Below are 26,507 nucleotides of genomic sequence, written 5' to 3'. Positions count from 1 at the left end.
CTGTGTCTTTTCTTTTGGCATGACTGTTTCCTTCCCCCCTCCTATTATTAACGTCTGTAATATTTAATTTTTGCTTAAACTTTGTTGTTGCCTCATTTTGAAAATGCTTACATTTGTAGTAATATTATCAATATTTTTCTTACGCAAAGTTTTGTTGATAACTTGCATGCCCTTATCCAGACTTTGTTCTCCGCTACATATATTGAAATATGAAATGTGCATGTTCTGCAATGCTCCTACATAATAAATAATTGTAAACAAACATTACAGTACCTAAACATAGATGAAGGATACCTTACTGAGCGGCTCTCATTGACAATACTGAGTCTTCTGGTTTTTGTTCTAGAAATGTTTCCTATCCTAAATTCATCTATTTGCCCTCCAAATTGGTAGTTTTTGAAAGATGAATTCATAGACAGAGGCTGTAGATAGGTGTAACACTATACCATTTTGAGGGGTTGGGGGAGGGAACTTACTGCACAGGAGCATGGGTCAGCTGAACTGGTGTAACTGCATCATCTTTCTGTTCCTCTATTTAGTATATGCGGGGCTAAACTGATACAACTTTACACTTGAATGAAATAGGTTTAAAACCACTTCAGTAACTGATGAAATGGTAACGTGAGTTCAGTGTGACCTACAATAAATTAGTCCCATCTCTCCATACAGATTAAAGCTTCTTAAAGAATAGGATTCCACTTTCCTGAGGTATATACAAGGTATTTTGCTACCTTGTATTTGATAGGATTAGACACTGATCTACCACTGCTGTGATTTTTATGAATTGTCTTTTACTGATCAGTTAGTGTACCTTGTTCCTGCTTTGATATAAATAAAAGATGTGTCAGTTTGTCAGGAACTTAATAACATCTAAAATGCACTGAATTTTGAAATTTGAAACCCCTGATAATTTATGCATACATAAATTATGGTTGTTGGAGATAAAATAATTATTTGGTTTAACCAAACTGATTCATGCCTAAATTCAAAACTAAATGATTTTTCTTAGGGTTTCTTATTTAATAGACAAAAATGGAAGGGCTGTTGTAGTGCTAATATGTGTAACTTGCACTTGAAGCTATTAAAAACAACTCTTCTCTGTGCTTCTATTGATGCTAGTTGAAAAGAAAAGCTGTTTCACCACCCCTTGCTTTATACTGATTCTATTTATTTTTAAATCTGTCTATCAATTCTGCACTTTTTCAGCTTCTCCGGCACCAACAAGGACAGGCCAAGCAGGGAGCGTATCAGGCAGCCCAAAACCTTTCTCTCCTCAAGCCTCAACACCTATTGCTGCTAAGCAAGAAAGAACTTCCACTCCGGGAAGCATTCTGAATCTTAACCTTGGTTAGTTCTAACCTTTGAAAGTCTAATACTATTATATAAGTAACAATAGCATGGATGTGAAATAATATGAGCAAATCGCATGAATATGGATTTAAATGCAAAGTGCTGAAGTACATGTTAAATATTATTTCATCTCTGAAATGGTTCCCTCTTACTTGTGAAGGTGGAAATGAAAGGGATATTTTAAAACCTTTTGACTTATTGATGACAGGCAGTAATAAAGTTTTGATGTTCAGTTGGATTCTATGAAGAAAATGAGACTTGGTTACTAGTGCAGGTGCTAGAAGGTTTAGCTTCTCTTTTGTATCGTTAGAGTTGTTTATTGCAATTGCAGCATATTTCAGCATAATAGGCAACTGACTTAAATTGTTTCTGCCATTGAGAGAGAGAGAGTCTGTGCAGTAACGTGACATGATTAGATGGATTGTTAAAATACTAAAAATTGATTATCCTTAAGAGGTGAAGTAACATGTTTTTGTGAAACTTAATTGAAAGCCATGTTAAGAAACCAGGAAGGAAGGAAGTTGAAGATTTGATGTGGTACTTTCTGAAGGCCTTTTTAACATAGTTGGTTGAAGCTTTTCATCCTGAACTCCATTTACCTGTTCAATTTTAGGCAAATATCCTTCTGCTGAATACATTGCTTTGTGAAGATGAAAATGGTCAATGGACTTTGTGATTTCATTAACTATGTCAGATATAGCTTGAGCTCCATCCTGATTGTGTAGACTCCAGCCATGACCCCAGCATAGCAATAGGGGGAGTCTCCTTGAAAGTTGAAAGAACACCAGAAGCCTGTATGCTTCATCAGAGCACCTTGTCCTGGTTCTGTGTTTCGGGACACTATCTTCTTCAACTTTATTTAGAAGAAATCTGTTTAAGATTAGTCAATGACAGTTGCTCTGAGACTGGCTGAAGTTGTATACACGAAGTTGGAGAACACTGAGCCAAAACCCTACATTTACTGTCTAAGAGCAAAGATTTTTTGTAATCTAATAAGAACTGTTCTTAACAGATTGTGTCTAAAGCTGAAAAGGTAGAAGTTGGATACATGGAACATAAGAAGGAAGTTGTGTCTTTGGATGAGTAAAAGAATAACTAGATGCCAATTTCCAGGTTATCTCTGAAGTCAGCTTTCAGGGATGGGATTACCAGAAAGCTTGGAAAATTTTGAGATAAAGCACCTGTTGAAAAATTTGTCAGGGGCCATTCTGTCTTTCAGGTCTGTTGCATTCCCTTAATCCTTGGCCACCAATAGCATTCAGCTAACACAAACAGGAAAACAATTTCCAGTAATATTTTTTTTTGGTACAAAAACATGTTGATGAGAGAGCTCTAATTCTTGTGGCTTCTGTTTCATATGTTGGGATTGAAGGGACTCTTGAGTGAAAAGTATATCCTTCCTTGTCTTTGGCTGGAGAGACATTCTTGCCATAGTTAAAAACACTGATTGCCTATGGGTAAAATGAATGAATTAAATGTTAGTAGTTAGTTTTCTTTTACATATTTAAGACTGGATTTTCAAGTTTGTCACCCAGTTTCTCCCACTGAGAATGATGGAAGCTGTTGTACATTGAGCTCTTTTGCTCGGTATTGTGTACTGAGCTCTTCTTTGCTTCAAATTAAGCTGATTCCTTTTAACCCCCCCCCCCTTGGTGATAGAGTAACAGTTGGTTACTGTCCCCTTTATGAAAACCTTTTTTGCATGTTGAAAGATCATGTTTGTCAGATCTCGCCTGAGTCTTCTCTTTTTTAGACTATAAAAAATCCAGTCCTGTCAACTTTTTCTCATGGGTCTTTCATACACCATATATCATTCTTATTACTCTCCCATGGACTCTACAGTTCTGTCCATAGCTTTCTTGAAATGCTCTGCCCAAAACTAGACATGGTACTCGAGCCAATTGCTCAGCAGTACTGAGTAGCGGAGAGGAGGATTTACCCCTAGTATCTGAAATGTTGTATTTCTATTAAAACATCCCAAATGAAATTTATCTTTTTATATAACAGAATCACACTGTTGACTTCTTTAGTTTGTGATCAGCTGTAACTTTCAGAATCCTTTTATGAATTTCATTTTCTTGATATTAGATCATCTCTTTAGTTTGTTATTGTTATTTATAAATCCAATTCTGTCCTCCTCAGTGCTTGCAATACCTTGTACCTTAGGATCACTCAGATTTTGTAAAAGTATTCTCTGTTCCATCATCCAGATCACTAATTAAAATATTGAATGCAACCAGGCCTAGGAAACACTACACAGCCCACTTTAGATGCCTTCCAAATTTTGACAGTTAACCATTAATAACCATTCTTTGAGGGTGATTTTTCAATCATTTGTGCACCCAAGATGGTGGTGATTCCATCTAAACTGTAATCTCTTAGCTTGCTTATAAGAGTGTGACTTGGGGCAGGAACAGAAGCTTTACTAAAGTCCAGATATTACACCTGCTGCTTTCCCATTATTCAGTAGGTCAGTTACCCTGTCAGGTCCATAATTAAATGGGCTTGCCATGATTTGTCACTGTATAGGAATCATTTAATTGAATGACTGGTACATTTTATGGACTAGTATTAAGTTGCTTAATTTCTGCTCCTTCTTGCTCTGTTGTAGTATTAAGGCATAGTTTTAGCATCAGAGCAGCACATGCTATTATATACAATGTGTGTTTGTGTGTGTACTATATATAGAATTATATTCTATATAATTTGCTGCTACTATGCAAACAGCAGTGGGAAGATAATAGAAAAGCTGGTTGTTCAAAGAGCAACATTGTCTTCAGCATTAACGTTTCTGTGTGGGTTACATCGTGACTGATTTATAGTTGTATCAACACTGAAAAAAGAACATCAGTCCAAATATGTGAGCCCTCTTTACAATCTTTCAAACTATATAGTTATGCAAATAAGTATGTTACCTCAGTTTCTTCTAGTAAACAATACCTCCATCACAAAAAATTAAATCTTCCAACAGTCTCTTCAGTGTCTACACTTATGAATCTGAAAGCCAAGGAAAAGAAGTTATAGCATTTTCTCAGAGGCTGTACTTTTGTGTTTTAGCTGAGAGCTAGTTGTCATCCATTCAGGTGGAACTTAGACCCTCTAAAATGTGATATTTACTTTGGCATCTCTGTTGACATGGTTTAATTGTGTTGCAGATAAAATGCATAGGTAAAGATTATGATTCTTTCCTTGTAACACTATATTGTGCTCTATTTAGTTCACTCATAGATTTATCCTATTCTCTTTATGTTAAATAATTTCAGAATGGTTTGCACCACAGGTTGGGAACCTAGAGCGTTTATATACATGCTCTGAGAGAGTATGGGGGGGCAGGGGGAGGGGGTTGGAAATGCGGCTTTAATTAGAGTGGCTCTGAGGGACATGCTAATTAAAGTTTCCAGAGCATCGAGTGTATCAGCATCCCTGCACTGAAAAATGGTGGCAGGGGTGCTTTAAAGCTCATTTGAGCTTTAGTTAAAGTTCTCCTGCCACCATTTTTCAGTGTGGGGATGCTGATACATGTGATGTTGGAGTCTGCTGGAGCATGGCAATTACCACACTCCAGCAGACTCAATTAATCAAGTCTGTTCCAACGTGCTGTAATTACAGAATGTCAGAGTAGCCTCACTGCACATGTATAGGTGCCCCTACAGCCCATAGGCCAAATTCAACTCACAGATCTGGTGCTTTGGCAGCATTTGGCAGTAGGGTGCTTAAGTGGTGGTCACCACTGCAGGATTAAGTAGTGGCAGCTGGCCCTTCACTTGTACAGCCTTCTCTGATCCAAACAGTCCTTTCAACCTGCAGCCTAAGAATGTTGCCAACTGCTGATGTATAGTTAGTAGTTGTAACAAATTGGAAAGTTTGGATCCACTTCCTGGTTTAACTCAATGCCAGCCCAGCCGTGGAGTTCCGTGCTGCCCTCAAAATGCCCCCCTGCCCCTTTCTGCTGGAGGGACAGGCAACCCCTTTCCCAACGTCCAACCCCAGACTTACCCTGACTGCAGCTCCCGGGGTGCACAGACGCACGTGGTGCTTTCTGCCTACAATCACCCCTCCCCTTTGAAAAACCCACCTGGACAGAGATCGGAGGGCTTAAAAAGAGGCCATGTCTGGGAAAACCCAGACGTAAGGCAACCTTATTATTAATTAAAAAAAAAAAAAAAAAAAAAAGGATCAAACTGAATAATTGAGTAGCAGAGAACATTAGTCAGCTGAGTGGTATTCTCTACCTGGCTTAGTTATCTGAGTAGATACAGTTGTATTTGCCTCTGCCTGGCTCAGCTAGAGTTACCTAGTTTGGTTACTTATCAAATATGTATCTTATATTCACATTTTTAATTATATTGGTTTGGTTCAGCTCTTGCAGGTATTGCTGAGGCTCATGTTCCATTTCTTCATGCAACAAATCCATTAGGATTTGTCCTTATGTCCTAAGATGTCCTAGTTCTCCTAATTATTACACTCTACTTAGTAAAACCGTTCTTAAAATACTATTGAAAGTTAAGATCTCACTGAATGTATTGCAGTCCTTGGAAAAGAATATTTTGTTCCTAAAATTATAAAATATACTCCATATCATCCAGAGAGCTTCTGCCCTGTAATGAAGCAAATTACCATATCACGTCAATTTAAGAATGCGTGATTTTTATAGAAGGTTAAAACATAATGTAATTACAATCTGTAAGTATGTACACAGGGAGAGGGTGACTAATACTAACAAGTACTTTCCTCAGACATGAAAAACACTTACAAAAGCACTGAAATGGCTTTGAAAACCATCTCTGCCCAAGAGCACTGACGTGACTAAAGAGCTTATTTTAATTTTCAAAATCAACTTAAATACTATGTCTTAGGGTGCCTGTTCACATGCGGGGAGGCTGCTCCAATATACTGTAACTACAGTGTCTTGGAGCAGACTTGATGAATAGAGTCTGCCTGTGCTGGAGCATGGTAATCACGGTCTTGTGTATCAGCATCCCCATGCTGAAAAATGGTGGTGGGAGTGCTGTAACCACAGCTCGTTTGAGCTATATTTAAAGCGTCCTCACTGCCATTTAGAAGTGCAGAGACACTGATACATGAGATGCTGCTGGTGCTTTAGTTAGAGTGGCTCTTGAGAGTGGCTCTTGGAGCAGCTTTAATTAAAGTGCCCCTCCACCCACGGAGCACATATAAAAACACTCTAAATCTTAAAGATTAAGTTCTGTGTTATACTCAGCCCTCCCCAGCTTTGGTGAGATGAGGAGTGGAAAACCCTAAATCCAGTTCTGTCATAGTTTTGTTGAGTTTAATGCCAGAAGAGCCTGTTAGAGCATTTAGACTGACTTCTTGAGTGTCACAGGCAGTTAAATGTCACCAGGGTATCTCTGTATTAAGCCTGCTGCATTTTACTCCTTAGAAGCTGCATCATGGAGAACAGGAGAGACCAAAGTGCCATCAGTGATCCAGGCCTTATAATGATAGGAACAGACTAGGTGAAATATGTTTTAGCCTACCAACCATGTGTGATGCTGCAGAAGTTCAAAAGCCTGAGACTGCTGATCTGATTTGGAGCAAAATTCCTTGGTCCACCCCACATGGCAGTACAGACCCAGTACTGAAATAAATCATCTTGCTTACATCCTAGTGTGTGCTTTTAAAAAATTAATTTGGAAGTGTTGTGCTCGTTTCAGCTATCCATTTAGATTTTGATCATTTTGAAATTTCATACCAAAGGGTGTCCTTGATTATACATTGAAAAACATAAATTATAAGGTCTATAGAGTAAATAGACCAAAGTAATAGCATTTCTTCATCTTCCTTTCATCCTACAATATATCATTCTATCATACAGCAAATGCTTTTATCTCACTTTTAAAGACAGGAACTCTGTCCTCAGTGTCTTAAGCCCTCTCCCATTGCCCATCAGACAAATGGGCTTTTCAGAATGTTCAAGGTAAACAAATTATAATGAGTCTTATTGTGAATGCCCTCCATTCATGCTTTGCTTCACAGTATAGCACTTACTCTTAGAAAAATTGAGGGGAAATGAGAAGAGACTACTATCTTGTTAATGAGCTCAGTTCAGACCTCTCAGTATATGGCTGCAGACATTTCTACAACCTTTATTGAGACATTAGCTACTTTAAATATATACTTACATGGTTACTTGGCTTATATGTATATAAGCCAAAGAGAAGGTAATTTTCCAGGATATTCAAGGGTCTACTGTATTTGATAGGGCTGAGTCATTGATTACGCTGGTATAACCGTCCTTATTTGTATATTTCTTCTCCTATTCTTAGTGTTTGCATTTAAAAGACATTTATCGGGAAATTTATTTTTGATTTCTTTCATCCCTACAAAACTATTAACAGTAAAATTACAGCAGCAACTTTACCAGCAATAGATAGCTGATTATAATTAAGAATGGTGATCTTTGGGTTATTTTGCATCTGTTATGAAAAAAATGATTCTCAGCTGTACTTTTGAATTTGAATATTGAGACTAAGGGGGGAAATCTGTTCTGTTTGTGCTAAAGTTTTTATTTTGAGTTGCTTTATTTTGGAGTTTACGTGCAAAGAATCATTCTAAAAGAACAGTAAGTTCTAGTTACCTCACATGTTTGGCTGCCTAAAATTCAGTAACTTGGCAAACACTTGTTATTTATGAGTACTGGTTTTCTGTAAAGTATCTTTCTTAATTAAAAAACACCTTTTTAATATCTTTCAGATCGCAGCAAAGCTGAGATGGATCTAAAAGAGTTGAGTGAATCAGTTCAGCAGCAGTCCACACCTGTGCCACTAATTTCACCAAAGCGACAGATTCGCAGCAGGTTTCAGCTTAATCTTGATAAGACAATAGAGAGTTGCAAAGCACAGCTAGGTATGCACATGTCCAGAATGCATTAAGCAATGGGAACATGGAACCCAAACTTTAAAGAAACGGAATTTAATATTTTTTCTTACACTTTTGAGGAAAAAGAACTTCAAGTTGTGAAAATTTAAACACGTTAAAACTTAAGAATAGGTGATGTTCTTTGAACGTTTAGGGACTTTGTTCCAGCTTAGTGCATGCATGGTCTAACACACAGTAGAACCTACAGTTAGGAATCACTGTGTGAAGAACTTTCATGTTTTACTTCTGCTATTTTCACTTGTCAAAGTGGATAAGTATTATGATTTTATTGTTTGCTCATAATAGGACTGTCCAACTAGTGGCCCCTGGGCTACATTTGGGCCACAGGGGGCTAACTGGCTCCTGCCTGGCTGTCATTGTTCCCATTATAGGTGGGGCTTGTGCTGCTCTTCTGGTAGAGGCAGGAAGGGGCTTGCCCATTCAGGGGGGGTAGAAGGGAAGGTCCTCATGTTGCTTGTATGGCAGGGGGTTGCAGGTGGTGGGGATTTCGAGGACCACTGCAGCCTAAATCCTGTGACCAGTGCAGCGTGCAAACCCTGGCTGCTCCAAAGTTGGACAGCCCTAGGTTATAACATGAAACTCTAGCTAGCTTTGTAACAGTTACCCAGTATTAACAAATCCATGTATGCAAGATAGGGGATGGTTGTTACTGTTACCAAAAATTTCTGTAGTATTATAGCTTTGTATGTCTCTACAAATACTGAAAGCAAATGACACTCTCTCCCTGAAAAACCTAAGTCTGCAATCAGTTTGTCATAGAGGTAAATAAGAAGTGATGGTTTGTCATGTGATTGGGCCTTTCAAGTGCTCTGCAGCCATACCCTTACAGAAGTGCATGGCTGCAGAGCAATTTTAAAAGTGCCCAATCAAATGACAATCTGAATCCTCATTACATGATATGTGTAATATATGTACCATCATTACATGAGGGTTCAAATGAAGGCGCTCCAAAGCAAAGTGCCTTCATTAACTTGTGTCAGTGCATGCTAGGAGCCCTCTTCAGAATGGGAGGAGGAGAAGGGAGGGGAGGGAGCGCTGTCTGGGGTTTGTTTGCCCAGCCTGCGCTGGATGGTGGGGCAGGTGGATTGGAGCCCCCAAGGGCAAACCCTAGACTGAGCTCCCTCTGCCCCATTCCCTCCCTCCCATTCTGAAGACAGCGCAGGGGTGGTGGGGAGCAGAGCTAGGGGACAAGCAGCTGCAGACAAACTTAAACTCCATCCCCCAACCTGCCAGACCCAACAGCAAACATATGTTGGGTCTGGGGGCTCACTGTAACTTATACAGTGGGGAGCATATATCTGTGAGCACTCATAGATTCTAATATAAGGTTACTTATTTGACAAAAATTGTACATACGCACATTTGCCAAACTAGGCCCTGGATTAGACAAATCTAGAACAAGGAGATACAGGAAGAAACAAAAAAGGGATTGCCGAGGATTAAATACAGTAAAATGCGAATTAGATCATATAGAAAGTCTCTCTCATGAATTTTGATATTCTTAAATAGTGAGATGTAAGGCCTCAGGAAAAGGAGTAAGTAGCTTATTAATGTTAAGTCAGTGTAACAGTACAAATTTACTTGTACTTCAGTGTATGGAATCATACAAAAACCTTGTTTTTTCTGTGATGTCACAAAGTATGCAGTCAATATGGAATATGGTTCTTTTTTCTATTAGGAATAAATGAAATCTCTGAGGATGTTTACACTGCAGTGGAACACAGTGACTCTGAGGATTCTGAAAAATCGGACACCAGTGACAGTGAGTATATCACTGATGAAGATCAGAAATCAAAGAATGATCAAGAAGATGGAGAGGATAAGGAAAGTGGAAGAAGTGACAAAGAGTCACTGACCATGAAAAAAAAACCTAAAACACCAGCTCAGGTTGAAGACAAAGAAGAGCTTAAAAGCACAAGTCCATCAGCAGAGAAAACAGATGTTCCAGTTAAAGAAAAGGCAAATACAGACTCTGAAAAAGAGTTTTCTGAAAAGGGAAAAAGTTTGCAGCATCCTGCAAAGGAAAAACTGAAAGGTAAAGATGAGACAGACTCTCCAACAGTGCATCTGGGTCTAGACTCTGATTCAGAGAGTGAACTTGTCATCGATCTAGGGGAGGATCATTGTGGGCGTGAAGGAAGGAAAAATAAGAAAGAACCTAAGGAACCACCCCCTAAACAAGATGGTAAGTTGAATTGATTTTTGTTCTTCTTTTTCTTTTTCTTTTTTTTAATATGTGGTAGTTATCAAAGTGATTCTTGAGCAGGATGCAATGCCACCTGCAGGTGCCTTGAGATCCTTTCAAGGGTGGCAATGGATGCCATGCAGTGTTAGCACTGTTAGTTGTACAAATATGATTCACAAGATAAACTTGGAGATTTCAGTCCGTAGTGTCAAAAACGTTCTTATCTGTTGTGGTCTTTCTGAGTTCTTTTCAACAGAAGAATTGCTCTGTTGTAAAAAAAAAAAAAAAAAACAAACAAAAACAACCCCCCCCCCCCCAAAAAAACAAAACAAAACAAAAAACAAAAACTGAGTGAAAACTAAGAGCTGGTATTTTCCAAGGGGTAGCTTGAGTCTAAAGAGGCTGAGAATCTCTGCCTTAAAGCAATAAACCTATAATTTTCAGTTTTATCATTGAATGGAAATTCTTCATCGTGGTATGGATATTTTATTATTGATTTTTCCCACTTATTGACTAGGTTTTCATTCCTCACATAAATTAATGAATCTTTCTAAGTAAAACAATTCACAAGAGAGTAGTGGTGGATTTCAACATTGCTTGCTAAGGTGGCACATATAATATGCAACCTTGCATAAATCTGGAATTTTCTCTTCTGGTTTTTCAAGATCTTTAATTTCAATGATAACTTTTATATTATAGTAAGCCCTCCCCCCAAACTGCAGCCTTTCGTAAGAGTTTAGCTGGGTCAAACACATAGAATGTATATAGTCTCATTAATAAAAGTGATAAAAGCAAGCAAATTATGTACAATGCTACATTCAGCTTTTTATGCTGAAACACCTTTTTTTCCTTTACTTGTTGTTTTTTTGTAGGTTAGTTAAACACACTGGCTGCTTTTAGACATAACAACCTCCCCCCCCCCCCCCAAAAAAAAAAAAAAAAAAAAAAAGTGCTTTACCAGAAGAAACAGGACATTAGTTTGACTTGGCTCTGCATTGTCTGTAGAGATCAGGTGTTTAAGCAGGGCGTTTTGGCACTTTTATCTAAAAGCTGATTGAATCAGTTATAAGGTAAACGTGCCAAAAAAGCCCCACTAAAGTACCCAATCTATATAGGCATTGGACGAGCTGGGTCCAACTAATGCAGTGCCTCTTCTGGATGTGTGCTGGGCTCAGCGCATGAACATGCCGAGTTTAAAATAAAGTGCTATTTGTTTGTTTGTTTTAATAGCTGTAAACAGCCTTATTGACTCAAGTATCCCATATAATTTAAGTATTGTCATGTTTTAGTGCTTATTTGGTGCTTTTGAACTTTGAATCTTAAAATTGGGATATAATAGGTAATTTTTTCTGTTAGTTACTGAAGAAAGTTGAGCATCTGGTTGAACTTAAAGGTAGTATACGATACCCTTTTAGATATTAACTTAATTTTGGGATTGTCTATACATATCAAGGTTCTTATGTAATAAAACAGTTAGTTACTCAAAGTGGTTTTATGCTGATTTATAAATAGGTAATACAACTGAAGTGTGTTAACAGATAAATGATATACCTAATATGATAAAACTATATTTTGCTTACAGATGTAATATATATTTAAATGTTTAAACTTTCTTTTAATGATTTGAAAATACAGGAAACCCTCACTATTTGCGGGTTCGGCATTCACTGTTTCAAATATCACGAATGCTGAACCTGCATTTTAAATGCACTTTATACACTTGCAGGAGCTCCTCGGGAGCTCTGCACTTGTTGCCCGCCGCTGGGCTCTCACTGCTGCCATCACACTCCCGCCAGAGCTGTGCCCCTCTCCCAGCTGCTGGGGGCACTGCTTTTATGAACGCAGACTGTATTCATGAACGCAGTGCCTTATTCATGGATTTCGCCATTTGCGGGGGATACGAGAACTTATCCCTCTCGAATGGCGGGGGATGCCTGTAATGTAGTGTATAGAAATTGTTTAAACTGGTAATGATTGATACTAAAAGTTATTCACTATTTTTAAGCATTCTGACATGGTTCCTTCTACACACAATTTAGAGATTAGTTTCACAGAAGTTTATTAGACAAGGCAAAGTTAATCTTTTTTTATTGCAGTGGTTAGAGAAATGTTTCTTTAGTTCACTTATGCATTAATCCAGGCTCCACTATTATAATCCAAGCCTGAATTGTCTTCCTCTTACATTTATTTCAGTCGAACATGAATTTCACACACTTTCTGTACCAGATTATCTTGTGATTTGCTCAAACTACAGCGCTCCTGTCCAAATTTAGGATACCACGCCCTACTATTAAATTTTGTCAGACTTATTCTGCAAACTGGAGAAAATTGGATTGGACAACAAATTATTTCTGGCCCTATTATTATGATCCGGTGAGCAAAGGAATCCTTTTTCAGATTGGGACTGCCCATGGCAGTTGCTTCAGTTACATTTCTGACTTGACAATGCCAACAGTCATAGGTAATAATAGAATACTGTGTTTCAATTCTGGGTTTATATTATCCTTCTAAATAAAGAATAAAATTGTCCATTCATGTTCCATCCATAAACAATGATCTTCTGACTGACATGTTTCATCACAGAAGGCCACCCACTCTTACAGTTGTGGGGGCCGAGTATAGCCGGAATTGGGGCCGCACCGATGGAGTGGAATTAGGCACAAACGCGTACTGGTTGAATTGAAAAGAACTTTACTTACAAACTGACATACAGGGACTTGCGTCAATGCACACAGTGTAGGCACGCTCCGTACAGGTTACAAACAAAAGAAAGAAACCGGGTGGCACACCGATGTTTTCCGAGCATGCAGGGTGCGGGGTACATCAGAACATTCGGCGACGGGAAGTGGTTGGTGGTTGATCAGGCCTCCAATTTTTCTCCAAGGTACACGAGGAACTCGTTCCCAACGTACACGCCGAGTTCTCCGACTTGGGCGGAAACTACCCAAGCTTTTATACGGCTAGTGAGCCAATTGCTAGCTGCCGGGTATGAATAATTTACAATGAGCCAATCGGTAGCATGCATCCAAACAGTGCAGCTGCTAGTTTTTGGCGGGAGCTGATCACTGCACCAAGGCTTTTCCCGCCGTAGCGAGGCATCCCTTGCACCGAGTACTCGCATCGTGCTAAGAATTCTGCTGTGTCAAGGCACTTTTAATTACTAAGTACAGACAACAGTCATGTAGTTGGTAATGTGAGCATCTCTGTAAGAGACCTGAGCAGCTAACATGGTCAGAAGTGATACTGAAAAATAAATTACTATTACTTCATTAATAGTAGAGGTGCACTGGTATATCAGTGGCATATTGGATCGGCACTAATAACAGGAAAATTAACATTATCAGCAATCGGCTTTTTTTAGCCAGTGTAGCCAATAATGTCACCAATTAAATGCTGCATGGGAGGCAGATTGAGGCCCCTACAGTGAAGGATGGAGAGGTGCAGGGGCAGGGGGAGGTGCTGCCCAGCCAGGGCAGTGAATGTAACCCCAGGAGCAGGACAGAGCCACAATGGCTTGTCCAGGAGGGTGGGGACGGCTCCCCGCTACTGTGTGCATTCCTGGGGGAGGATTTGGGGGGGGCATGTGCCTCCCCTGATTTGTGAACAAGGCAGAGGCAAGCTCAGGGCCAGGGGCTGCATCAGCCTCTTCCCTGCAGGGGGGCTGGACTGGGGCTGTGCTGGGCACTGGGAGGGGTGGTTACGGGGTGGGCTGTAGCCACCCCAAAATTTCCTGTAGCCACTCCACCCAGTTCTGCCACCTTTAGCCTCTCCTCCCAGTTCTGCCTCTGCCCACCTCGCCTCTGGCTGCCCGGAACACAACCCCGGCCCAGCTCCCCTGCCAGGAAGAGGCCGGTGCAGGCCCCCACGCCGCTTCCTCCCCCACAGACTTACTGTCTCCAACTACCGGGCTGCATTCCTGTAAATCTGCTATCAGATCGGTATCGGCCAATATGGATGGTTAATAATCAGCCATTGGTATCAGCCAAGAAATTCTTTATTGGTGCACCTTTAATTAATGGAATACTAATGTTCAGCTGTTACACTACTGCGGGTGGAAAAAGTTTTGATACATCTGAGAGTGGATCAAGTAATAAGCTGTGGGAAATAGTGGTATGGTGAACACACAAATCTCTGGTATGCTGGAGACAATTCATTTGCTTACAAAATTGCCAGTCGACCTTTTGTTACAGTGTTTTGTGAATGTCCTCTTCTTACACCTCTTTGGTTTTGTTTGTCTTCTGAAGTAATTTCAAGAGTGGAGTAAAATTGTTTTCTTTCTAATTCATGATTCATTTATGTGAACCCACTATTCCCCCTGGAGTGACAGCTGCATCCTAACATGTTTATCTGCCACATTACTATGACAAAGAAGATGGAAAAACAATTTTTTTTGCAGTGTCTATCATTTGGGAATTGCCACTAGTTGCTCAGATGAGAATGAGAATGGGAATTGCATTTTCAGTTAAATAATTTGTGCATGTGTCTTTTACATTGCTCACTCTTTTCCAGACTGGAAATCAGCACAGTAGATGTGTCAGTACAAACTGAATATTATGTTTTACATTTGTTTAGTTGCAGGTAAAATTCCACCTTCTTCTAATGCAAGCAACCCACCTCCTCCCTCTGAAAGTCCTGTGCTTACCCGCTCTGCAGCACAAACTCCACCAGCTGGTGTCACAGCTACTACTAGTGCTACTTCTACTGTCAGTGCTCCAGCTGCAGCTACGGGCAGTCCTGTGAAAAAGCAGAGGCCACTTTTACCTAAGGAAACAGCCCCTGCTGTACAACGAGTAGTGTGGAATTCATCAAATAAATTTCAAACATCGTCTCAGAAGTGGCACATGCAAAAGGTGCAGAGGCAGCAGCAACAGCAGCAGAGCCAGCAGTCTCAGTCACAGCAACCTCAGTCCTCTCAAGGGACAAGATATCAGACGAGACAGGCAGTTAAAGGTATACACTTTCTAACTCAATGTGCCTGTGATGCCATAAGTCTCTGGTAGCCATCAGTGCTACAAAGCTGTCTAACTGGGAATTCTTCCATAAAAACAGTCTCAAAATGTGGTTCTACCCTGAAAAGTGACTCTAAAATGCAGCAACATACTCAACATGCCTACTTTCTCTGGTGTGTATATAGAGTCATATCTTCTTATATTAATGTCAATAAGACTGTATATCTTTTGCCATGGTCAGCTGTCACAAGTCTGGAAGAGTAAACTGAATTATTTTCTGGATCACCTATCAGTAGAACAATTAACATGTTAACATCAAATTGGGCATCAGTTACCTGGCCATTTCCCCAAAGGCTGATCTTCCCACTTGAAAGAGAGTGTAATTTGACAACAACAAGATTGCACGGCTGTTACCAAAGGCTTTTTTTTTTTGTTTTATAGGGGTTTTTTATTGCTTGTGGTAATACATGAGCAAGGAAGAAGCAGTTTGAGTCTCAGATCCTACACTGAGTTTGACACTGTAAACTGAGCAAATTTCATATAAAAATTAATTGGGAAAGTAAGTGTAAAATACGATGAAGCCTTATATTTTACGGAGAGTATAAAGTCATGTTTTAAAGCTCAATACAGACATTAAGAATTAATATACAGTTTATTAGGATCATTCAAAAGTCACACTACATCTAGCTTTATGCCATTTTACATGTACTTTGGTTAAAAAAAAAAAAAAAAGGAAGCTGATTGGAGTTGTTTTAGTGTATCTCCAAATCTGAAGAATGTTAAATGGACACAGATAGCCAGGGGGAGCTACTTTTACGGCAGTTACTCCATTTTCAACACAGAGGGGTGTTCTTATTATGAAGTACTTGAAGTAAGCCATTAATCGTCATAAGCAAGAGTGTCTCAGGCTAGGCTTAAGCATGGATATGAACAAAATTATTTGCTTAATTGAGGTAGGGTGATGTTACAATTCTCATGCCTCAGCCAGCTGAAGGCCAAACTGCCTCTCTCTCGATTTGGATAAGCTATGGCAAAAATTATTCATGAAAGGGAATGAAAAACTAATACGTGTAATAAAAGCAGAATCAATCACAAAAGAATGAAAGGGAATCAAAAAGATGAGACTGAAACAAGGTGTTGTAAGATACATTGTAACACAGAGCATAGTTTCAACTGATTTAAAAAAAAAAAAAGGGTCAATTGTTTGTTGACACATTTTAACGTGGCTGACAGAGCCTCATATCAAGACAAATGGAGACTAGAATATGCAGGCGTTTGGCGCCCTCTACAATGATTCCAAATTGCAGCACAGCCTGTACATAGGTACTAGCTGGAAGTTCTGCATGCTGGAAGGTTAATAGGTTAAAGGTTAATTCAAATCCCTCTGAACAGCAGGATAAAGAAGTTTAGGAGATTGCAGTGAGACTCAGATTTACAGGAGGGACTTATGCCTTGGTCAAACTTTAGACGGGTATGCTCGGAAAATGTATTGCTATGTTTTCTTTTAGATCAAATATAAGAGTGGCCAGTTGATTAATAAGGGCCAGTATCATGGTTGTCAGTTTGTCACTTAGGTTTCTAACTAATAGTGGCAAAAACAAACCAGCTGTAGCCCAGTGAAATAGCTAGGTGCCTACACTTACCAAAGGTGCTGTTAGCAACAGGGCACTATAAAGCAGTTCGATAGCAGTGTGCCTGGTAGTTCTCCGATTTAATTGATGTATATATTCAGTGAATCAGCTCTATATTCTGTTTTCTTAGCTGTACAGCAAAAAGAGATCACTCAGAGCACTTCCACATCAACTATCACCTTGGTTACAAGTACTCAGCCTGTTTCTATGGTTACCAGTTCTGGATCTGCAAGTACGCTTTCTTCTTCAGTTAATACAGACTTGCCAATAGCAACGGCTTCAGCTGATGTGGCTGCAGATATTGCTAAGTACACTAGCAAAGTAAGTTCTTTAACAAAGTTTTCTTAATAACTTCAGAATAAAAGTATTAAGCATTCAGTCAGTTGTCAACTGTGTGGAAGTTTTGTGTCCTGTCCTCAGTAACAGACAGAGTTTGTTGAAAGATCAAACTTCCGAGCCATCATTTAACACCTGGTTTGATGCAGCCATCTGGCAGTTCAGCCCACAGACAAGTGTATACCGTGCGTTACAGTTACTATTTCAGCAATTATTAAAGTAGCATCTCCTTCCTTGTCTCCCTAATTACTCATTTTTATTATATGAAGGGGGATTGGAAATGTATTTTCCATATTTCTTAAAAGAATAGTGCTATACTCAGTATTGTAGAATAATTCCCATTAATGCTAGTAAAATTCACTTTCTATAGATTTCTGTTAACAAGACAAATAAAACCTGGTCTTTAAAACACTGTGTGCTCACCAAATGGTAACTGGAAGTATCACAAATGCTTAGCCTGTGTGAAAATAAAAAATAATTGTAAACCTAAAGATTAATTAGTCTGACATAAGTAGTAGTGACAGTTGTACATCATCAGTATTTTTTTTTCTTCAGAAGCTAGGAAAATATCTAGAGAACAGTAAAAACATGTTATTAAAGCTGCAAAGTCAAGCACCTGGAAGTCAGGAAATACTAGAATTAACATTCCCTTTGAACCTTTATTTTTCTTCCTTGTGTCATGATATGGGCTTTAATTATATGATCATATACAGTACTACTTAATTCACATGACCCAGGTTTCATTATTAAGGGAATGATACACCTGTTCCTTATTTCTTTTTTCTTCATCAGTCAGTGCAACACCTGTATACCATGTACACCCCAGATTCTATTGTAGCCTTTTACCATGTAATGTGTATGTACATACACAGAGCTAGTAGGTTTATATACGCCATTGATTTGATGTTTCACTTGAAAAGATACAGGGGACCAGAGCTTCATGTATGTTAGTTGAGCAGAAATGCAGTATTTTATAGAGTAAGATACTTAGCATCTTAGTACTAATACAGGTAACCATATAAAGGGTTGACTGAATTTGAAGTACAGTGAAAAATGCAGTTAATCCCCAAAAATATGAATGGCATGTTGGATTTCTTCCACAGCACTTTCAAAATCTCTGTCTCTGATTGCCAAGATCACATCTTAGGGCTCTGTGACAGACTACAAGTTACCACCAAGACTGTTTTACTATTAATCAGACTTCATGTCTTTCTTACTCTGAAAGACTGTCAGCTTCATTTTTTCTGTGTGTGTCAAAAGGCAGGATTTTTATATATTTCACTTTTATGTTTGTTCATAAACAGGGAGCCAGCAATCAGCACTTGGGAGACGGGTTGGGGGGTGAGTTGGGAGTGAGGTAAGCTTGAGGTTGTGAAGAAATCCAACTCCATATTGTATTTTATTGTCTGCCTGTGCAGCAGAGCAGTAAGGATTCTACCTCCATTGGATTCTACTTGGTTAGGGGGTGGGAGGTTGTTTAGTTTTGGTGTTTTTTTTGGTTTGTTTTTCAGGCATTTTTCAGAAGCAATTTGTTACTTAGGAGGCTATAATCCAACTTGTTTTGAGGTTAGGTTCACTTTAGTACTAGTTCCAGCAGCATCCATTAGAAAATCATTCCAAAATCGTAATCACAGATCTCTTCGTACATCCTAACTAGAAGCTTAAAAAACTGATCCTAGTAAATGCATAGACAGGTATGTGGCATTTTAACAGCTGTGTAAGGTCATAAGGCTAAGGACAAAAAAGCATTAAAAATGGTTTGGCCATTAAAAATAGATGTTGGAAAAAGTCATCTTTTTATTTCTGTTCCAGATGATGGATGCAATAAAAGGAACAATGACTGAAATATACAATGATCTTTCAAAAAATACCACTGGAAGTACAATAGCTGAGGTTTGTATTTGTTGCTCTTAGCACACACTATTACATTCGTTTAAATTTAGTAAGTCAGCAAATGTTTTTAAAAATCTTGTATTAAAATCACATGAGAAAATGAGCCTCTATCGTAAAGGAATCGGAAATTGAAGTTGCCAGTGGAATCTGACCTCTGTGCTGCAACAGCTATAGCAATTGTAACAGATAAACATCCTAAAACATTGTTGCATGCCACAGAGTTTAGGCACAAAGAGTCTGAGCCTTTGCACTCAGGTCTTCAAAATTTAGCCAGTTGAAGATCTGAGTCTTATGCCTTAACTTGGTTTACTCTTTTGTAGATTGAAATCAGAACCTAAGATATATTTTTATGTAGTGTTTCATTTTAAACATTTATTTTTCTGACTTTACACTAAAGGGGTTTCATACATTTGTAATTAGTGCTTTCTTCTGAAAATGCAGTAAACTGCTTTCAGATATGAGCAAGAGAACTTTTGAGGAGAAGAGTGTACTGTTATTTCCCCCCCGCCAAGAATAGCAAATAACCAGTTTGTTATGCCCAGCTGACAGTAAATGAATGAGAAGCATATTGCCAAACCTGGTTCCATTTGAAACAATTAAAGGATATAAATAACTAGAATCAAAACTGATGGATGGGAGACTGGTTCAGAACAAGGACGTGTGAAGCCCAATGTCATTTTGTCTAGCAGTTTTTAGAGACAAGGTGCCTGATTTTTCAGTTCACTTCAGTTGGCATAAATCATGAATGACTTTATTGAAGTCAGTGGAGTTATGTTGGTATAAAAAATGATGTAAATGAGAGATGAGTCAGGCACTAGTGGTAGTGTCTTGCCTTTTAAAATAATTGTATGCTTTTTACGATGGGAGATCCTAGCAAAGCAAGAATTTTGGAAAACTGGAAATGTTGTTTAGTTGGTCAAAATACTTGGAGCCTTCTACATGTTACATTTATTATGTGATTAATGTGTCAGTTGTGACATAAATGGCAAGAGTGCTATTTAAGGCACCATAAAATGGCCAACCAGCCATAAAAAATATTCTGCATATAATGTAGAACAGGAGTGTCAAACTCACTTGGGGCCTCAACCTGGATTTAGACTGCAGTGCAGGGCTTTTTGCAGGCTGGATCCAAACTGGGGCGTGAGGACTGTCACAGTGGCAACCCCAGTGGCAGCAGAGAGGGGTGCTGGGGTGCGAGTCTGAGGGTGACTGTGGCATCCTGGGATCATTCCAGGATTGGACTAGACAATGAGCTGATTGTCAGTCCAAGCCCCAGACCTGCTTTCAGCTTGCTGATGCAAGGGCAGCCTGTGTACTCCCTTCTGTTGTTCCAGGAGTAGAAAGAATACTTTTTGGGATCTGATCCCTGATCCCAAAATTTTGCCTCCTGCCATGCATATGTGGATCAGGGTTCATATCCCAGGACATCTTTAAATGAATTTGTTCCTGGGGTCTAATTCTCCCTTACATGAAAGGTTCCTTTGCTAACCTTTGCTAATTAAAAGGGGCCTCAGTGTAAACGATGAGCAGGTTCTTTGTATGTAATCCCACTTTCTCTAAGTGTTTCAGTGCAATTTGTTACATATAGCACACTCATATTTTCCATTTTATTAAATCTTATCTCTTCCTTGCTTCAGATTCGTCGTTTGAGGATTGAGATAGAGAAACTTCAGTGGTTACATCAGCCGGAACTCTCAGAAATGAAACACAATCTAGGTATGTAAAGTACAGCGCAAAACATGACTAGTCTACCCTGCCTTCTATCATCTTATACATAGTGAATTTGAAGGGCTTTGGTATACATTAACTTTAGTATGTTACAATACAAAGTGTCCATGAAGAAAAAGGCTAGAAAATGGAACAGAACATGGTGTGCTGAAGTCACTGAGCATGTACCCAGGAATTTAGAAAGTTGCTATTTACTGAAAACCAGAGGAATCAGTGTAGCCACTGAAAGAGATTTAGGCTCGAAAAGGTTTCTGAAAAAAATGCAATTTGTCTCTGATTTTTTGGGATAAATGAGAGAACTTTAAGAGACCTAACTCATCAATGACTAATTTGGGCTACTCTTGTATAAACAGTATTATATTAATGTCATAAAGGATCTCATTATCAGCCAGCCTCCATTAATGCACCCACAAAAGTTGAACCTGTTTCCATTAAAACTGGTGGAAGCTTATTTATGTTTTCAAATACTGTTTTGTCTTAGTGATGGCTTGCAGTAGGATAAAAGATTCATTTGAAAAATTAAGTGATGGATCCTCAGGCCTGATCCAGCTGCCTTCAAGATATTGACTTAAACTTGTAGGTGTAGCTGTGGATTCCCCAACATGGGAGTTTTAATCACTGCTGGTACTGTACGACATCTTCCTAGTCTCTTGCCCTCCTAGGCTTCTGTACTTCAGTGATCATTGGTCGATGTAGTGATTCGCAGGAGGAAAAGTTGCAGCCAAGCCACAAGTTAGAGAAACACTAATGTTCCTTTCACTTGTATGTAAAGGCCAAACTGGCCCAAGACTGTGCAACCAAATTGTTATAAATGCAATCTCAGTCCGCCCCCTGTGACAGAATGCAGCTGAGCTGAAAGGGAGGATGGGGGGCTGAGATTTTGAAGATACATAATTGTTTGTCTGGATGGAGCCTTTTGTTTATGTATGTCATTCCACTTATTTAAACAAACATGACTTTTTGCACTTCTGAGCACTTTGAAATTGCACTTCTGAGTTTTTGAAATTTTCTAAAAGGTTAAAGTTGTTCCCCAAATCTAGTTGGCCCACCAGGCCAGCATGTTTAAGGCATACCAGCTTCTGTAAAATTGTGTATGACCACCTTTGACAGCTCAGCCTGAATAATCAGATACTTACTTATAGTTGGTTCAACTGGGGATGGCATCCAGCTTGAATCCAGAGGCAGGCTGAAGTTAATGTTTTTAGATCTGTAGCAAATACACCCTAAATGCTCTGACCTGGGGTCTCATATGGAACTTTTACATTGTTAAAATGATGAGCTGAGAAAGCTATTTTTGAAATGCCAGCCTTATTCTTCTGCCTAAAGGAGCCAAACTACAATATAGAACTGATGACTGTGTTTACCAAGGGAAGAAAATGATCCACGATCCTTTTTATTCTCTGAAAAGTAATGTATAGAATGAAACTGATACAGGACTTGGCTTCCACAGCCAGAATCTATATACTGAAGCTGTAGTAGAGGGGGAGACTTTGTTTGTTTTACAGTATGTGTATAACAGTATACATTTTCTGGGCCATCTGTGAGCTAACTAATACAAGTAATAATAAAAAGGATAAAATCTGTTAGCCTAGGATGAAAAAGGGGGATGAAAGACTTTTTCAGATGATACATAGGTACAGGTCAGAATGGCCCCAGCTCAACTATAAAGTAAAAAATATGTTGTATTTGCAATTTCAGATTGCCTGGATGTTTAAATTTAAAATATGATAACCAAAACCTTACTGTGGGGAGAAATACAGGCTAATATTTCTGTGCATCTCTACTAGAATTAACAATGGCTGAGATGCGGCAAAGTCTAGAGCAGGAACGGGATCGTTTGATTGCTGAAGTAAAGAAGCAGCTAGAGATGGAGAAGCAGCAAGCAGTGGATGAAACCAAGAAGAAGCAATGGTGTGCCAACTGCAAGAAAGAGGCAATTTTCTACTGCTGTTGGAATACTAGCTACTGTGATTATCCCTGCCAGCAAGCTCACTGGCCAGAGCATATGAAATCTTGCACACAGTCAGGTAATCTGGAAGCCTACTTTATATTTACTCATATTGAGGGCACATGTGGTGGATGGAATTGACTGATTAGGTGTCCTTCATTTGTGTGTGTGAGGGAGTGCCAATAAGGTGGGGTGGACTGCTGCATTTAGTGACAGCTGATTTTTAGATCTAACTTTTTTTAATTTTTTAATTTTTAGCAACTGCAACACAACAAGAAACAGATCCTGAAATTAGCACAGAAGCATTAAATAAATCAACCCAGCCCAGCTCCAGTGCACAGCCTACACCCACAGAAACAGCCAGCACCCCAAAGGAAAAGGAGAGTGCAGCTGATAAAAGCAAAGAGAGTGTTACAGTGAGTATCACTGGAGTCACTTCAACCTAAGAGTGTGTCCAGTTTCTTTTCAACCTGAATTTAAGTCATCTCTAGAGCAGTCAGGAATTCTTGACCCCTTGTACATTTCTTGAGTGTTTTGGGGACTGATGAAGGGAGGTGTACTTTTTTTTTCTTCATCTTGACAAAAATATTCTTTTGGGATAGGAGAAGGGAGCAGAAAATCCTTTCCTCTTCACTGATTCCCAACAACACTTCATGTTGGCTTGACTCATCCTTCCAGCCAAGAGGGACTGGACCTCTCTCTTTCTCCACAACCTAACAGTATAGCTTCCGGTATGGATCTTTCAGTACAACTTGCCTCCTGACTGCAGCACTTCCAGATCCTTCTTGCCTGGGGATCCAGAGGCCAAGCTTAAGATCTTCATTCAAATCAACTTGTCCTTTGTCACAACAAACTGCCATTAGGGTACCAGAATATTTCATAACACTCATACAGAAATTCACCTGGATCTACAGTTACAAGAAAAAGTATGCAGTTATGAAGACCTCTTTGGCATCTACTCTGATAACGTTCTGTAGGCAAAAGTGTACAGATGCTCTGCGTATAGAAGAGAATTGTCTGTTAGAATGATTCCACTTCATAGGTAGGATTTTGACTAAACACCATTTCAATACTGATGTTCTCCTGTCCTTCCAAGCTTTATTAAATGGGTCTGCTCCCTCAACAATACATATCTGCAACCAATCCCCCACCTCAGTATGAGCCTCACTGAGTGTCTAAAATACTGAAAAACAAATTTGTCTTGTTCTAAAATATTGTGATTCCAGCATGATGTCTCATTGAGGGCCAATTAAATGGGAAGCATAGTACAGAGCTATCTAGTGCTCATTTTTAGCACCATTATGTCTGGAATTAGATCTCCAGATCTTGATATGTTTCCAAAGGGGATAACTTGGAGTGGATCACATTTGAGGAGGAGAGGAGGCATGCTAGTTCACTTAAATGCACTAATGAAAGAGAGGTGAACTTTGTTGAGCTTCAGTTGCTCAGCTGATGTCCATGTGCATTGTTTGTGGCAGTGCAGTCTGTTACATCTGGTGTTACTGGGTGGGGGGAGCAAAAAACCAATTATTGAAGACTTCTGCCATGGAATGGTTCACTTTTAAAATTAGAGTTACTTACACACATAGCTGTTCTACCTGAAACATCATGCTGTTTTACATTGATCATGCTCATGATTTGAATTTTGTTTTATTAAAAAAAAAAAAAAAAAGTAACCTGTGAATTCATTGATACAAATTTTTAAATTTTTTACCCGAGCAAAGCATCCAACATAAATTTCATATTATAACAGTAATAATTAATTTGGAATTTATGTAAAAGCTGAGACTTTTACTGAGGTTACCTGTGCTGTCTCTGCAGATAGCAACAGGTGTGACAAGCAACCAGCCTATAAAACTGGTCCAGGTACCACAGACCACCTATATTCCAACTACTCAACCCACAATTGTAAGTACGACATCATTTAAAGTCTGCAGTTGAACTGTTCCTGGCATTAAAATTGCTCACTATTTCTGGGGGGTTGTCTCCTGTCTGTTGTTGTATCAGGATATGAATTCACTGGTATCAAATCTCAATTTGCAGTGCAAATTGCCTTATTTTGCAGTTCAACATTCCATCCTTGTCATGCCTTCTGTTTCTTCATTGGTTATTAGAAGGAGCCAGGGAAAGTTATGTAATTGGGCATGTAGCTAAAGCACTGTCAGCTTATCATCCTGCATTAGAATGTTAAAGATAAGGTATTCACTCATTTGGTGTGCTTATTTGATCACTCCGTCATTGTAAATACATAATTTATTTTATATAGCACCTTCTGCGTGTGGTATCCAAAAGAGGCTTATGTAATCATATTACATGTTACATTCCAGTGTTCTGGTCTAACATTGCCCAAATGGAGCTGTTAATCTGTATTCATCAGTACTATATTGCCCATGTGGCTTTGGACATTCAACACTGTGTAACTGAGAGGGAATGTTGGCTATGTCACTGCAACTGTCTGCACTATGCTTTTTTTCCATTCAAAATGTACCTCAGAAGGGCACTTTAATTTCTCACTAGGCATCACCAAAGATGAGAGAGAAATGAGCTTCTTTTTTGTGTTTAATGCTGCAATTTATAAACAACTAATAATGCCCCCTCTCACTGCAGTTCTGTGCCAGAATGCAATCTGAGCTAAAGTTCTTCTTACCAAGAAGAGAAAATGCTAGTGTCACACTGACATTCTACACCACATATTCCCCATTTTTGTGGCAAATTTGGCAGTATAGAATTTAGCCACTTTTCAGGGAGCTAACTTCAGTTCATTTTCATACTACTTTATTAAAAAACTTTGTGATTTTCATAGTGTCTCATAGCTGTTGTTTCATCCATGAAACGTGTCATTCTGAAGCGCTCTTAGCTGAATATCATTACTTCATTTCCTTTCTCAACAGCAGTTTAATTAAAATAATCTCAATTGAGAGTACTTGGTGCCTTTTTAAGAAAGCATTTAGAACTGTTGCCAGATTGGCTCCAGGTTACCCTGACAGAATTCCACCACCACCAATACGGAGCCTATTGTAACTGTTCTGAAATCAAACTGCAAACATCAAGCAAGGTAGGTTCAGTATGACAACTCCAAAGCTTCAGTATCACCATTTGGCCTTGAAGCATTCAGAAAATAGTGACGTTTGATCTGCATAGAGAGCACATGTGTCAATTATGCTGAAAATGACTGTGAGCATGCTTAAAATTGTGTGTTTGCATACTTGCATCTGTACTGTGCAGCTACAAACATATCAGTGTGCTAATGCTTCGAATGTGAAAAATAAACCGTCTTTTAAAAAGTCCAGTGCCTGAGCATGCACACGTGTATGCAAAAAATCACATAACTGGAAATCAGGTAGAGGCTTTACTGGAAATGTACCTATTATGGGGAACAACTGCAACATATTTAAGGTATTTTACCAATGCTGCAGGATCAAAGGATAGAAGAATAGAAGGCTTGAAACTTTGTCCTATTCTCATCAAATTCTGTGTATATAAAAGATCTGTGTAACTGCCTAAAGATCTTTGCCTTTCCAGGATAAAGACCTGTTTAGTGATTTCCTTGATCTCTGGTTTTCTAACAGCCAGTCTGTTTCCACTTA

The 26,507-nt window shown here is 39.0% G+C and overlaps 1 protein-coding gene across 20 annotated transcripts in view; it reads left to right on the top strand.

Annotated features, from left to right (window-relative positions):
• ZMYND8 (zinc finger MYND-type containing 8) overlaps nt 1-26,507 on the top strand; it is a 115,461-nt gene that overhangs the window by 86,348 nt on the left and 2,606 nt on the right. For 15 of the 20 annotated variants that reach the window (XR_003091759.1, XM_025191594.1, XM_006016700.3 and 12 more), the window contains 10 exons: nt 1,207-1,347; nt 8,065-8,217; nt 9,929-10,435; nt 15,008-15,385; nt 17,146-17,336; nt 19,164-19,244; nt 20,882-20,960; nt 22,760-22,999; nt 23,179-23,336; nt 24,742-24,828. Coding sequence is in view for 15 of the 20 variants with exons in the window: in XM_025191594.1 (XP_025047379.1) it covers nt 1,207-1,347; nt 8,065-8,217; nt 9,929-10,435; nt 15,008-15,385; nt 17,146-17,336; nt 19,164-19,244; nt 20,882-20,960; nt 22,760-22,999; nt 23,179-23,336; nt 24,742-24,828 (2,015 nt within the window). In the remaining 5 variants the exon portion in view is untranslated. Of the gene's footprint in view, nt 1-1,206; nt 1,348-8,064; nt 8,218-9,928; nt 10,436-15,007; nt 15,386-17,145; nt 17,337-19,163; nt 19,245-20,881; nt 20,961-22,759; nt 23,000-23,178; nt 23,337-23,522; nt 23,963-24,741; nt 24,829-25,811; nt 25,976-26,507 lie in introns of all 20 variants that reach the window. The other 5 variants (XR_003091764.1, XR_003091762.1, XR_003091761.1 and 2 more) reach the window with 4 other exon arrangements.

Source organism: Alligator sinensis, unplaced genomic scaffold (assembly GCF_000455745.1).
Source record: "Alligator sinensis unplaced genomic scaffold, ASM45574v1 scaffold76_1, whole genome shotgun sequence".
NCBI classification, from domain to species: Eukaryota; Metazoa; Chordata; order Crocodylia; family Alligatoridae; genus Alligator; species Alligator sinensis.
The sequence above is the reverse complement of the archived record's forward strand: the minus strand, read 5'-3'. Positions and strand labels throughout refer to the sequence as shown.